Source organism: Oreochromis aureus, linkage group 5 (genome assembly GCF_013358895.1).
Source record: "Oreochromis aureus strain Israel breed Guangdong linkage group 5, ZZ_aureus, whole genome shotgun sequence".
In the NCBI taxonomy this organism is placed as follows: Eukaryota; Metazoa; Chordata; class Actinopteri; order Cichliformes; family Cichlidae; genus Oreochromis; species Oreochromis aureus.
The window spans coordinates 39,242,554-39,257,779 of record NC_052946.1 but is presented as its reverse complement, the minus strand read 5'-3'; the positions used below and the strand labels follow the sequence as shown (position 1 = coordinate 39,257,779).

Sequence of the window (15,226 nt, the reverse complement as noted above, 5' to 3'; positions counted from 1 at the left end):
TAACATTTGGCTACCTTAGTAGTGCATTTAAACATAGCTAAATGCTGATGCCCACCTTATGCACCCTCCACAGATAAACTGCAGTTTCCAGACTCCACGTTCCAGCTGATTCCAGTTCAGTGCGTCATGCGTCAGTTTTCTTACCGCTTTCATGTCCAAACGTGACACCAGACAAAGTGAACAGACAGCGACACGCGAGCAGCAGAAGACACTCCATCGCAGTGGAAGTCCTCTGAGGAGGAATCATCACTCTAACATCACTAACGGACAGTTACGGACTCCTGACAGAGAAACAATCATTCCAACACACTATCAGTTGCTGCAGGTAGAAACACTTTGATTTCTTTTTTTAACATTAGACAACAGATATTGTCTAATATTAGAAACTTTAAGCAATAAAAAAATTTAATAAATTTAAATAACAGAATATCTGCTGCATTCAAAATTTTTCTTACCCTCAAAAAACAAATATAACTTAAAACATAATTTAATAAATTCTGTTTTCCTTTATAACAGTTTGAAGACAAAAAAGTCACAATAGTTTATTTTCATTTGTTTTATTTAGATTTTCACAGAAATATTTAAGCACTTTCTGTAATTACATAATAATGTATAATCATCAGTTAACAGCATAAACATACTTTCAGTCAAATTCCAGCATCAATCATCAGCAGCACACCCCAGACTTCCTTACTGCCTTAAAAATCTAAACTTATACCAAAGGCACATGCATACTAAAGAAGTGCCTTCTTTATACATTATACAAAAAGTTTTCCATCATTTTTCAGCATTTGTTTTATCAGTGCTCGTGTTTAATACAGCTGAATCAATGTGAGCTGTTGAATGCATCTGAGCTCCCGAACACTTTTACTTGATGTTTTCCAGTTTACCTGCAGATATTCATCCACACTCAGTCATATACAAACCTCTCAGGTCATCAGGGCTGCTGGGAAGTTTATTTATAAATCTCTGTGGAACCAGCTTCCAGTTTGGATTCAGGAGACAGACACTATCTCTACTTTCAAGATTAGGCTTCAAACTTTCCTTTTGCTAAAGCATATAGTTAGGGCTGGACCAGGTGACCTTGAATCCTCCTTAGTTATGCTGCAATAGACGTAGGCTGCGGGGATTCCCATGATGCATTGAGTTTTTCCTTTCCAGTCACCTTTCTCACTCACTTTGTGTTAATAGACCTCTCTGCATCGAATAATATCTGTTATTAATCTCTGTCTCTCTTCCACAGCATGTCTTTATCCTGTCTTCCTTCTCTCACCCCAACCGGTTGCAGCAGATGGCCCCGCCTCCCTGAGCCTGGTTCTGCCGGAGGTTTCTTCCTGTTAAAGGGAGTTTTTCCTTCCCACTGTCGCCAAAGTGCTTGCTCATAGGGGGTCATATGATTGGTGGGTTTTTCTCTGTATTTATTATTGTGCGATCGACTGTACAATATAAAGCGCCTTGAGGCGACTTTTGTTGTGATTTGGCGCTATATAAATAAAATTGAATTGAATTGAGAGTGTCGGAGAGAAACAGTCCAAGATCAGAGGGTCCTTTAATGTACAGGGGGAAAAGGAAGACATCTTATTTGAACCTTTTCCACTTGGCTTTACAGTTTTTGTGTACCCCAGCTTCATCTGTGCCTGTATGTTATCCAAAGCTGAGGAAATGGTGTCAAAAAGCCCGCAGTAGACTGAATGCAAAAACATTGGATAAACTTATTTTTCTGAATAGAAATTTATAAACTCTGAGTCAATTACATTTAAATTGGTAATATTATATTCACAATACTTTCATTTTAATTTTCACTTAATGTCATTTACAATATATTTTAAAGATGTCTGCAATATTTGCAATGTAAAAAATATAAAATGATTCCATGGAAAGTATGACTAGGTCATTGAATCAGTGTCTGTTGTGAGTCTCAAGTAAGTTGCCTGCAATGATATTTAAGGTCCAGCAGGTGACAGTATGGAGCAAAACAGCAACACTGTGTCGACTCAGTATCGATACAGTTTGGGGAATGTGCTGAAACGCTTCACGAGGCCTCATCTACCCATCACTAGTTAAGAGCAAAATATTGAAAAGAAACAGCTTAAAGGGGTTCTGGAGAACCCAGCCCAAATTAGATTCTGTATGACTGTGAAATGGTGTGGCCAGCAATGTGAGCGGATTATGGAGAATCTCTGAAAAACTGAAGCAAGCTGTGCCTTGGAACTCACATAAACACTATGCTCTATTAGTCCTACCTAGGTAGTAGGTAGTAGACTGTCTGCATACTGACACCTCCTTACAGGAGTGCTGTTTGGGTCTCAGTGAACATGGGATGACATTAATTTGTTTTATTTATTCAATGGAGTTCTACTACAATTCAATACAACTGTTCTCATTTCAGTTTCTTTTCTTATTTTGCTATTGACCACACCCCCACCAAGAAAAAAAAAAAACACCATTTGTATGGAAACTTGTTGACTGTGACTGTTTTTGTTGACAAGTTGTACAGAGGCAATAAAGATACCAGTTGTTCACTTTCGAGAAAACCCCTTTTGTAAATCTCTAAATCAAAACCATCTTCCAAACCTACCAAGATGTCTATTATCTCTATTGAAATCGATATTGTACTGTCCTGACTAGAAGAACTACATATACCAGAAATTATTTTGTGGATGAAATCAGTAATACAGGATAAGAGTCCTGGGTTTATATGTTTTATAAAAAAAAAACGTTTTCTGGACTCAAAATGTCTTTTATCAAAGCACAGCTGCTTTAAAATAAAAATAATTTTCAAATTTGACAGAGACATTAATATATTTCCTCTCTTTATGAATCTTTAAAGAAACATATACACCAAAAACACAATAGTAAACACATTAGGTTGGGGTTTCATCTCTTATTCAGACTTGTGGACCCTTAAGTGCCCTCTGAAATGACATGAATGTAAAAAAAAAATACACCAACAATTAACAGCACAAATATAACTTGTAAAAGAATAAAAAATATCAAATGAGCCAACAACTACATACTAGAGCACAAGTGTACCTGACAGGCCTGCTTGGCAAACAAAAATATTTTTATATCTGCAAAATATTACAATTGATTTACATGAGACGCGCTGAGGGTTCAGTTTAATCAAGTCTTCCATGAGTACATGTTTAACTAACCTGAGTTAAATATGAGTCGAGAAGTTTAGATTCTTCACCATCTGTATGACAGCTTTTGACTGACAAACCTGATATTTTAACTTCTCTCCAGTCTTAACATTAAGGGTCCTTTTTTATCTTGGGTAATTTTAATTTTGCATTTCTCATTATCTATCAAATTCTGTACGAGTTACAATTATCTTAATCTATTATGATGAAAAAAAACCCATCACTGTCCTCATTAAAAACATGAATGTCACAGAACGTTTGGTCAGCAGATTATTTATAAAGCTGCATTATTTATAAAGCTGCACACGTTTATGTCTGTAACCGGAAGGTCGCTGGTTCGATCCCCGGCTTCTCTGTCCTGGTCGTTGTGTCCTTGGGCAAGACACTTTACCCTACCGCCTACTGGTGTTGGCCAGAGGGGCCGATGGCGCGATATGGCAGCCTCGCTTCTGTCAGTCTGCCCCAGGACAGCTGTGGCTACAACCGTAGCTTGCCTCCACCAGTGTGTGAATGTGAGCGTGAATGAATAATGGCATTGTAAAGCGCTTTGGGTGCCTTGAAAACCGCTATATAAAATCCAATCCATTATTATTATTATTATTATTATTATTATGTAAGAACAGATATCATTGTGACATGAAAAAGTCAAAATATATTATTCTAACAATATCTCAGCAAGACAGTATAAATACTGTTAAAGTCATGTGTGGAAGCAAGTTTTGACTACTGTAAGCTTAAAGTTAGGCAACTAAAGTAAAACCTTATACTGTCTTGGGTGCATTTAAAAGAGGATTTCTTAAAACATCTTCATGTCATTAGCAAATCTTTCAAATGCAGCTCAGATTTGTACTGAAAATGAGAAAGGAGTCAGCTCTCACCCCATGAAACTGCAGCAGAGGAGGAAACACTGAGATGATCAGTAAATGATCAAACTAAGGTTTCAATGATGGAAACATGTGCATTAACATGGAGACGATTACGGCAAGAAGGTTCTGAGTTCAATTCCGCCATCAGGCCGGGGTCTTTCTGTGTGGAGTTTGCATGTTCTCTCTAGGTACTCCAGCTTCCACCCACAGTCCAAAGACATGCAGTTAGTGGGGATAGTGGGGAATGTGAGTGTAAATGGTTGTTTGTCTCTGTGTGTTGTGGCCCTGCGACAGACTGGCGACCCGTCCAGGGTGTGCCCCGCCTCTCGACAGCTGGGATAGGCTCCAGCGCCCCCGCAACCCTGAAAAAGGATAAGCGGATGGATGGACAGTTACAATGTCCTCATCACTCCACAGTGATTTTAAGACTGAAAACAACATAAAACATGCAATGTCCATGTTATAAGCAGATATTGAGGCCTGTGAGATAAATCAGTAATTCAGTACAATGAAAAAAACAAAAACAAAATACAACCTTTTAAGATTATAAATACAAAAAAAGCGCCAACTTGTTTTCCTGTCCTGATTAAAATCTCTGATGAATCAAAGAAAAAAAAAAAAAACAGGTTAAAAAGACCATTACTTCAAACTTTTTAAGGTTGTTCAGAGGTGAGATTTCTCTGCAGCTCTGAGGAGGGGCCAATTTCCGTTCTTTGTGAATCTGCAGGAAGGAAATGACAATATTCAAGAAACACAACTACACTGGTCACACACTGAGTGAATACGAATAAAGTATTTATCTTCTTCAACAGAAATCAAAGGATAAGACCTAACATGAGGGAGTTATAAAAAAAAAAGTTGTGATATCCCTGACAATAAATTATGAATGTTAAAATAGTACATTAGTAAAACTCACCTTTTCTTCAAACAGTATGCTGTAACTGCAAGAGCAATCACTAAAGCAATAATAAAACAACAAGAACACGGATGAGTGCGGCAGCCCATTCAGGAGCCCTGAAACAGAAGAGAAAACATTTGTGTAACTCAGACTGTGACTGCATATCAGGAACTGACAGCAGGTTTAAATAGCAAGCTCAGTGATGCCAGCATGGATCTAACTTCCTGTTTCCTCTTGCCCGTCTCCCCAGCTAACAGGTTGGTTCTGATTTTGCTCAAAGCAGCGAGGATGATGTTTTGAATCTCTGGGCTGCTGCTCAGAGACTCCTGCTTTCCTCCTGCTGAGCCTCACATCTGAAAACATGTGCAAGTCTGTAATCAAGGTTGTAATCTGAGTGAGCCTGTGATTGGCTAACTAGATTCTTCTGTGAACCTGGTAATGGACCAGGAAATGATCATAGTTAAGCTTTAAGGTTAGCACCTCCTACAGTGTGGGTATGCATAGGGGTGGGCGACATAAACGATATGCGTTAGAAACAATATGAATTTGGCCAACGGTAGAGATTTTGACTATACCACCCTACCGCGATAGCGCATGTTGATCAATGTGTCATCAAGCTGTGCCCATTTGGTTGAAAGCATAGCAGCGGCTGCAAGCATGGGGAGGAGGAGGTGTTCTTAAAGAAAACCGGTGTGACGTTGGTAATATGCACCTGGTTTGGGTTTAGGCGGGTTACTGTTAACCTCCTGAGACCTGAACTCTTTCATGGCATGTATTTCTAATTTCTCTTTGCTATTTGGGCTGATTGGAACCTGATTAAATTAGGTTTTTTTTTTACCTTATTTTGCTCTACAAGGGCCTGATATCCATATATGAGGACATTTGTTTTACATTTCGATCGAACAGTGGCAGTATAATGTCCTTGTAAGTGGATATCAGTTACTGTCCCTCCATTTAGAAAGGCAGAGGTCTCACAGGTCTCTCAGGGGTGATTATTTTACGTGTAGTTGTTTTTTTTACCTGTGTAATAATATTCAACATTGCTATCAATACATTTTTCAAAAAATGCCTCTCTGTGCAAAATGGGTTTAAAAACATAAACAACTGTGGGAGACTGTTTGTCCGTGATTTAAACAACCCAGCGCTGCTCCCGACACAGGGAAAACCAATTCTGCAGGGAGACCTACCTCGGCACTTGCGCAGGTGAAGCCAAAGGGCAGATATGCTTCACCATATTTTCTAGTCTTTGGCTTAGAACAGCGGTCCCCAACCTTTTTTGCGCCATGGACCAGTTTATGCCTGACATTATTTCCACAGACCGGCCTTTAAGGTGTCGCAGATAAATACAACAAAATAAAACTAGTACCGGTACCGAAAAAAAGAAGATTTATTCATAACACATGGAAAAAGACCCAGGAAAACAGAGTTAACGATAAAAACGATAACAAACTAACGCTAAAAACCCTGAAAACCACACATTTCACACCCGAGCCTCAACTCTCGCGGCCCGGTGCCAAACGACTCACGTCACACAGCGTGACGTGAAAAAAGGCACATACCTTTGACGTTGCGTGACGAACTCTGTATTCCTCGTCCACACGTAAACACAGAAAAGGAGTTTTAAAAAATCTCCGTTCTCGGTGATTTGATGTGGACGAAACAGCTGCGTTTTCACAAATACGCGTGTAGGCGTGGACGTAGCATAAAACAGTTAGTAGTTTATTTTCTTACTACCTGTAATTTATTGCAGATTACTTGTATTTGCTTAATTGTTTACTAAATGTTTGAGGTGTGAAATAAACTGCAATGGAGCAAAATATGGGTGTGTGTGGTTGGGGGATGTGTTCGTACACGTGCGTGCGCGAGGGGGGGCGCGAGAGTTTTTCTTGTAAAACAAGGGGGGCCCAGCAAAAAAAGTTCGGGAACCACTGATTTAGAGAGAGCCAACACCAAGTGAGAGCACCACCCAGAATGTGAATATGATGCCATTTACATTTAAAAATAAAAAATAAAGCAGAGTAAGATTTACCATGAGAGTGTTATTTCAAGGTTTCAGGTTTAAAAAGACATCAAGATATTGATGTGAGCTTGGGGCTTCATGTGATAGTTCATAAACAAATCAGTCACAACAGCAACGTTCATCTTTTATAATATACAGTATATGTTTGGGAGTTTAGTTTTTTTAACATTAGGTTAGGAGCTGACAGCTTTTTTCAGCACGCACATCGTCTCTCCTGAAGCCAAATCTTTTTTTTTTTTTTTTTACGTTCATGTTTTCATAATTTAGCTGTCAGCCTTTCCTCCCAGACCACATTCTTAGTGTTCAATCTAAGCACATATTCATACTTTAGTCTTCAAACTTATTTGAAGAATCTCACTCACCATGATGCACACAGATCTCTGAAGAAATCCGATACCAAATTTCCATCTGTGTGGCTACACAGTGATAACAGCCAGGCTCAGTCACAGTAGTCTGGACGGTGACGTGGAAGCGACCTTGTTGTTCTTCATCCTGCACCGTCTTAGAAAGAAGGGTTTTGTTATCACTGTCCCTCCACTCAACTGTAGGCTTAGGAGAAGCACCTGGAACTTCACACTGCAGAAGCCCCTTGTCTTTAAGTATTGTGACATACGGTTTTGGAGCTGCACCTGTGAACACATCATAGACAACAAACAACTAGTTTACATAGTCACAATTAATTATTTAAATACATCCTCATATGAACAATAATATATGTAGAGAAAACCCTAATAATTGGGACAATCATACAAAAAAAGCTGTAATTATAATGCAAGCATCCCAAACACAGCAGCAAATTTATAACATAATGGCTGGAAAACAAAAGAATCTGGTTAATGTGGGACCTTAAATAAATAAATGCCCACAAACCTAAATGAAATGAAGCAATTCTGTAAAGAAAAGTGGACAAAAATTCATCCAATGATGTGACAGCCTGATAAAGTCAGACAAAAAATGATTACTTTAAGTTATTTCTGCTGGAGGTGGTTCTACAAGCTGCTGGATCATGCTGTATGCTTAGTTTTTCACATGCTGCTGCTGTATTTTGGCTCAGGTAAAACAAAAAAACAACAACAACAACAAAGGACTGTTGAATATATTGCTTAGATTGTTATTCATCTCAGGTTGTATTTACCTAATTTTAAAACCTGCAAAGGACAGAAGGATTTTTGCTGTTGTTACACAAACCTTAGAATTTAACCATGGCTTCTGAAAAACAAATGAAAAACGACAACAGCAACAACAGCAAAATAAAACTAGAACACGTGTCTTAAAAGACAATTAAAAACATTTAAAAATTATAATGCCCATATGTCTAGCACACCAAGCATCTAGCATATTTTTGCAGATAAAAATAATATCATAAACATTTTGCTTTAACCGTGGACTGTTTATAAAAATAATCTTTAGACCTTTTATAGTTCACACCAAAACAAGTACCTGTTTGTCTTTTCCTACTACTTACACGTTCACATAAACACAAACGAGCATGTTAACATCAGTATCGGCACAAACAGGACTCACCTGTAAAGTTTGGGATCTTTAATACGGGCTCTGAAAGGGGAAAAAAACAGGTTAGTAGTGGTAGGTTCTCATTAAGTTGGCAGTCAAATAAATGCAGTGTTTATAGCTGCATACACAGAGATTTTATTTTTATAGGGCACCTCAGATTTTTGATATGGCGCAGGCCCAGGACCAGCATGTACATGGGAAGGTCTCAGTTTGTTTTCACTATTGTCATATTGCAAATATCACTGCACGTTTGCTGTAGAAGTGAGGCCCTGCCAGATGTGCATGCTGACTGTTTCATCTGTAAACAGTCAGCTGGTTTGTAACAGCACTCACCAACAACAAGCTCAATGCGGAAGATTTTTTCACTGGGCTTCATGTCTGGGAATCTACAGGTATAGATTCCATTGTCCTCCACCCTAGTTTGTTTTAGTCTTATGGAGGCGTTTCCGTACTTCAGCTCTTCTGGATAATGTGAGACTCGACCTTTGAACTCCACATCTTGACCTGGCAGACCATTATTGTAATGATTGCGATTACGATACATGAACACCTCCTTTCGAGGGACTTCCTTAACCCAGTCAAACAGCATTGACTCAATGTTCTCATTGGTGTCGAGGGAACAGGGTAAAATAACATCATCATCTTCTCGCACAGTCACTCTGGTCACAGGTGTCTCAGAAAGATAAAGTAGGTTTTAAACAGGGATAAGGATAGAAGAAAAGTCATGAGGCAGGGGCAGCCAATCAGAAGAAAATTGGCTTAAAGCTCAACATTTTTATTTCAGAAACTAAAAAACAGTTCAGACTTGATTTGTAGCTTTCACAAAGATTAAAAACATATAAAAATCCCAATGCATTCACAATTAAAACCCTTCTTTATTTTTTTCCTACAACAAGAATTCATATTTATTTAGTTTAGACACCCTTCATATTTTCCTGTTGTCATCATAGTCCCACCTGTAGCCCCACAGTTTGAATGACTGGTTTAAATGGAGGCTGAAGGAGCTGAAGAGCTTGTTACAGGGAGGACTAACTCAGAGGCTGCACCAAGGCCCAGACTGACATAAACTGTTCCAGCAGTGTCCAAGAATAAAACATGGAGCTGGAAATGAGTATAATAGCTCATCTTTACTGCATGTATTACATTTCTGTTTACAGAAGTCAGAGGGTGAGGTCCATTAAAGAGGACTCTCTCTGAATATTGATTTCTGCTAATATGACTGCATCCACATGAAATGCTCCTCCATCCTACCAACACACAGCTCCACCTGAGTAACATATATGTGATGACACTGTATTTATTTTTTTCTGTAAATAAAAATATCAGCTTATTCATGATTCATTTTCTAATCTTAGAAATATTCTGAATATTTCAGTTATAAAGCTGAATCCTCAGCTTTATGTCTGTGAGCTGCTGCTTGGTTTTTAGCCTCCTCGGAAGGATTTCAGTTTAAAATTTAAGGCCCCATCCAATACTGCAAGTCACTACAAAGCTGTGTGGAAAGATTGTGAATTAATTTCTGGTTTGGGGCAAAGATCTTCACATGATTAAGGAGAATAGCGGGGAATTTATCAACCTCTTAATATCCAGCAGGTCACCAGTGAACCACATGTGCTGGTGTTAGGTGTAGACTGGCTTTCAGCTACACGCTAAACAAGCAGTTTCAGAAAGTAGAAGATGTTGCCTCTCAGTTCAAGTGTCTCATGTGCATTTTGGTCTTGTAGTTCTTCTGGGATGATATTTCTATTTAAGTGTGGCAGGTGCATTAAAAAAATCATATAAAGAGGTAGAAGTGATTATAACTCTGCCCCCAACCAGCTCACCAGGACCAGGTGGCTCATCAGAGGTTATCACAAATTCAGGCAGCAACAGTGTCAACACTGTGAGGCCAAAGATTTTTAATAATAATAATAATAATACATTTTATTTGAAAGCGCCTTTCAAAACACTCAAGGTCACTGTACACAATAGAGTAAAAGCAACATAAAAGCAAGGAGTTTACACAATCATAAAAGTATAGGATATAAACAGATTAAAAATAGTCGAATGGAGAGGTTATGTAGGATAGGCTATTTTGAACAAGTGGGTTTTGAGTTGGGACTTAAAGAGAAGGTAGAGATATTTCTTAAATCAGGAGGTAGGGAATTCCAGAGTCGTGGAGCAGAGCAGCTGAAAGCCCTGCTCCCCATGGTGACAAGATGGGGGGAGGGGACAGAGAGTGACAGGGAAGAAGAAGATCTGAGACAACGAGATGGGGCAGTGATGTTAACCAGATCAGAGAGATATGGAGGAGAGAGATGATGAATAGCTTTAAATGTGTACAAGAGTATTTTGAAATTGATACGATATTTGACCGGGAGCCAATGAAGCTGCTGCAGGACAGGAGTGATGTGGTGGACAGAAGGGGTCCTGGTGATGATACGGGCAGCAGAGTTCTGGACGCGTTGAAGCTTGTGGATGGATTTTTGTGTAAGACCAAAAAGAAGTGAATTACAATAATCAATCCAGGAAGTAACAAGGCTATGGACAAGAATGGCAGTGGCATGTGGGGTGAGAAAAGGACGGAGACAATTAATGTTGCGCAATTGAAAATATGCAGACCGAGTGACATTATTAATGTTTTCACTGATAAAGATTTGAAACACATCCAGTCTGTGTCCTTTTCACCAGCTGAGCTCTGCCAGTTTGAACCTGCACATCAGAGTCAGTAACAGCCTCATGTTAATGGGCCACGACTGTAAAAACCTCAGGAAATGGAAACAGGGTACAGCCACTCTCCATCCTTTTGGGGCCTGGCTGTGCCACTCCCTTTAAAACTGGCAGCAGGTGGAGCTGTAATAACACATACAAGGAAAAATGAACTTTATATACTTGCCTACTTATGTGTTTATGGATGACTTCTGTCCTCCTTTTACTAATTAAGGATAATAAAAATAATAATTTTATATCATTGTTGAATCTCAGTTGTTTCAGTTTGTAAAGAAAAAATAAAACACACAAATTTCATTTTCAGTGACAAACAAGTCTCGCTGTTCTGACAGGAAGGAAAACAGATGTGTGTTTGCAGGAAACACAAACCGCTAACAAATACACAGCTGAAAAAAACGTCAGGGTGAAATAATGAGATAATCTGATCGTAAAAAATAAAAAGAACATTTTCATACTGTTGTAGAATTGCTGCACATTTATCTGCTCATTATTTCAACATCAAAATGTGGATGCGTTAAACGCTGATGTCACAGGTGTAGATGCCGCAGTCATCCACCCACTAACGCAGCAGCCTGAACATCGTTAAAGCTCCATCCGCTGCTGTGAAACATGACAGCGCCTGCACACATGATCAGTCTAAATCAACGAGCTTCTTACCGGATTCAGCAGCAAACGTCAGTCCGGACAAAGTCAGGAAACAGAAGCTCGGAAACAGAAGTGGTAGAAGCTCCATGTCTGCAGAAATCCAACCAGGATCAAATACGGTAATTATTACGTGTAACCAAGATCAGAGCACTCCTCTCCTCTCAGCACTGACGCAGTAAAAAAAAAAAAGTTTCAGTTTCTAGTGTCTTAAATCAGTCCGCCATATCTGCCATAATTTCCGGTGCATTACGTCACAACGTCATGGACTTTTAGATTTCACCTTTATAATATCAGTGACAGTCATACAGAAACAGTGACAGGAGAAAGATTAATGAGCAGAGTCTGTTTATAGAAAACTGATACAGGCTGATGTAAGAGAGGAGAGGACCTCCTCCCACTGCAGCCTTTAAGGTCAAAGCCAGCTACAGTTTTTGACTCTTGAAGATTACTAAAATAAAATAAAATAAAATAAAATAAAATAAAATAAAATAAAATAAAATAAATAGTTAAGCGTTACTATATTACCTTTGTTGGTTGTTTTTTCCCTACATCTGTATGAAATCTGCATAAAACAAAGAAAAAACGATGGCAAGGTTAGCAATTAGTAGGACTTACCTCTGACTACTTGAAAATAAAAATGTAAATAATTTTATATAATTTCCAAGTATTTTGAAAGTATGATGTTGTGGAGGTATGTAAAGACAATAAGAGAGAGACCAATATTCTACTCCAACTTTTAATTCAGCTTCACACATTCAAGGCACATTTAGCACAATCAGCAACTATTTTATTAGGTACACCTGTTCTACTGTTCATCACAGTAAACATTCAAGGGAGCAAAACCCAACCCTCTCACTTCCCCTAACACTGTGTGTGAGTGGAGCCACCTGGTGGTCCACCACAATGTGATTACCTACAAATACTTAGTGATACACTTGATTAATCAGGTCTTAATTCAAGTTTTTGTAAGAAAAAAAATAAATAATTATGAAGCTTATGAGTAAGTTCAATAAGGAAGATCTATGGTCTGCTCCCAGTTGCTAGCTAAATCTAAGCTTCACATCAATTCCACTTTCCCACGCTGTTAGGCTGCCAGCCACACATAACGTCACACCACGAGCCATCAATAACAATAGCCAAACAGGTAGCACTACACCTAATCAATATTTTCCTCAGTCACTTTGGCCCAATTCTCACAGCAGGAAATTCCCCACTCTTCATGCAGTTCTCACAAACATCAGGGCATTTTTCAGAACACAGTCTCACCTGTGCAAAAGACACTCCACCAATCAAAACCAGTCAATCACTCCAACTGTGTGATGAATGAATACAAACCTTTTGCCTTTTAAAGACTGAGTCATCAAAGTGTTTAGTTTTTGTTTCAAAAAACCTCACTGCCTCTTTAAAGAGTTCTGCACACATGTCGGCCTCATGGAGAGTAAAAACCTTTCAGACACAAAAATGAGACGTGAAGGATTTTTTCAAACATGGAGGAAAGCAAAATGATTCTCATGAAACTATATGCATCAGAAAACAGACAAAGAAAATGATCTGAGAACATCAGCGACTACTATACAGTCCAGTCCACTACTTTGAGCTGATAGAAAGACAACAGTAACTCAGTCGACCACACTTCTTAATGAACCATGCAGAGCATCTCTGACAGCACAACACATCTGACGTTGAAAGCAGATGGGCCACAGCAGAAGAAGACCACACTGAGGGCCACAGCTGTCAGCTAACAACAGAGGCCACATTTACATCAAAATTAGACAGCAAAGACTGAAAAACACTCCAAAGGCCTCCACAGTCACCACATCTCAGTGCACTGAAATTTGGACGAGCAGCTGTGACACAAGTCTGAACGTATATATTTCTATTTGTTGCAAGTAAACCTCTGACAGTGTGGATCTATATTTGCTCTTTTATACATATTTGAATAAATATGATGTCATAGAATAAGTGAACTGAAGGGCTGTTTACTGTAGTTATGATCAGTGAGAGACGTTACATGTAGCAACCTGTCAGTCACACAGTGGATCTGCCATGAACCCTGCCCTGGTTTTAACAGGACCATCATTTACAAAATAAACATGTTGTGTCAAATAAAACTTGAAACTAAGACCAGTGATGGAAGACTAGCATCTGGCTTTCAGTGTGTTGAAGTTTGTCTCTACAGGCAATCAAAGCTAGTGAGGACAGCGTGGAGGAACCGGTTCTCTACATAAGCTTCAAATCTGTGTTTGGATTGGTTGGTTATCACAGTCACATAGCCGTAAGTCAAACGTATTCCAAAGAAAGTGTTCTCAGTCTAAACAAGGTTAAGTCAAACGTGGGAGCAGCATTTGTGTGGGTGGAACTGGTTTGATTTGTGCTTTGATAATAACTGCAGAGAGCTGTGTGTGCTTTTAGTGAGGAGTAATCTGTGAGTCAGCAGAGGATAAATCCTTTATGTTTGTGGGCACCATGACATCATTTACATATATATATATAAAAAAAGCTGGAATAGTGTTTGAGACCATAAATCAGAATCAATGAAACACTTTTCTTTTGGGCTAAAAATAAAATGAATAAAAATACAAAGTTTAATATTAAGAATCCTGAGGTGGGACTTGAAAATATTTAGAATTTAATGGGCTTGAATACTTCACCTGTCAAAGCCAGCAAGAAAGAACAGAGTTTTAGTTTTGGTCAGATCTGCTTTGGATTATCATTATTAACTTTCCTATAACACATGTAGAGTTTAATTCACATAACAGCATTCAGCTGCAATACAAGCAGTTTATATTCAAAATAACATGCATATGTTGAAAAAATAAAATTAAACTCACCTTATTATTTTTGATCAGCTGCACTGGATCATCACCAGCTTGTATCTTCATCCTTTTTCATAGTGTATGCCTGCCTGTGGTCCTTGTCGGTTTGTCTGTGTTATTCTGTGAAACTTGGTGACACTCCACGGCTCTCTGCTCTCCATTCTCCGCTCCTCATCCCCTGTGTTACCTCCATATGTTTTTCCCTGCGTTTTATTCTGTGAGTTATGGTTTCGGGTTTTGTTTGTTACTAGCTTTCCCAGTTTAGTTTATGTGTAGCTTGTTCCTCATTTCCTGTTTGCCACTTGCCACACTGTAAATAAAATTCACTCGCATCACCGCCACTGTCTGCAACTTGGGTCCTCCTCCAATACATCACACGACTGCTGCCCCAGACGTGACAGATTCACTTTTCAGATAATCTTTGAGGATCTGAATTTTTAAGAAAGACGCAAATATCTCTGCTTATTGTCATGCATCCTCATAAGGCATATAACAACCCTGCACACCAAGACTGTGCTTATATTATACTTTAATCAAGGTATAGATATGATTTAATCACATTAGCTCAACTGTTTCATAAAAATATTCCACATACTAGAAATGACCTGCTCAGCAAC

The 15,226-nt window shown here is 38.8% G+C and overlaps 1 protein-coding gene and 1 long non-coding RNA gene across 2 annotated transcripts; both read right to left on the bottom strand.

Moving 5' to 3' along the window:
* Positions 1-4,921: 4,921 nt before the first annotated feature.
* LOC116333567 (butyrophilin-like protein 1) lies at positions 4,922-9,105 on the bottom strand. The gene is made up of 4 exons (XM_039612684.1): positions 8,773-9,105; positions 8,452-8,481; positions 7,290-7,556; positions 4,922-4,965 (listed from the first exon to the last, which is right to left on the bottom strand). The coding sequence occupies exons 1-4, from the start codon at positions 9,026-9,028 to the stop codon at positions 4,922-4,924; spliced, it is 597 nt and encodes a 198-aa protein (XP_039468618.1). The 5' UTR covers positions 9,029-9,105.
* A 1,208-nt stretch (positions 9,106-10,313) lies between these two features.
* On the bottom strand, positions 10,314-11,946 carry LOC120440317. The gene is made up of 2 exons (XR_005613164.1): positions 11,806-11,946; positions 10,314-11,271 (listed from the first exon to the last, which is right to left on the bottom strand). It is a non-coding gene; the product is annotated as an uncharacterized LOC120440317 (long non-coding RNA).
* Positions 11,947-15,226: the final 3,280 nt, after the last annotated feature.

Bases quoted from the DNA above. Each gene is read 5' to 3' on its own strand.
- LOC116333567 (XM_039612684.1), bottom strand. From the start codon at position 9,028: ATGCTGTTTGACTGGGTTAAGGAAGTCCCTCGAAAGGAGGTGTTCATG. The intron at 7,557-8,451 runs GTGAGTCCTGTT...ATGTGTTCACAG, and splicing joins AAAGATCCCAAACTTTACAG to GTGCAGCTCCAAAACCGTAT. The intron at 4,966-7,289 runs GTGAGTGAGATT...TTATTGCTTTAG, and splicing joins AGAGATCTGTGTGCATCATG to TGATTGCTCTTGCAGTTACA.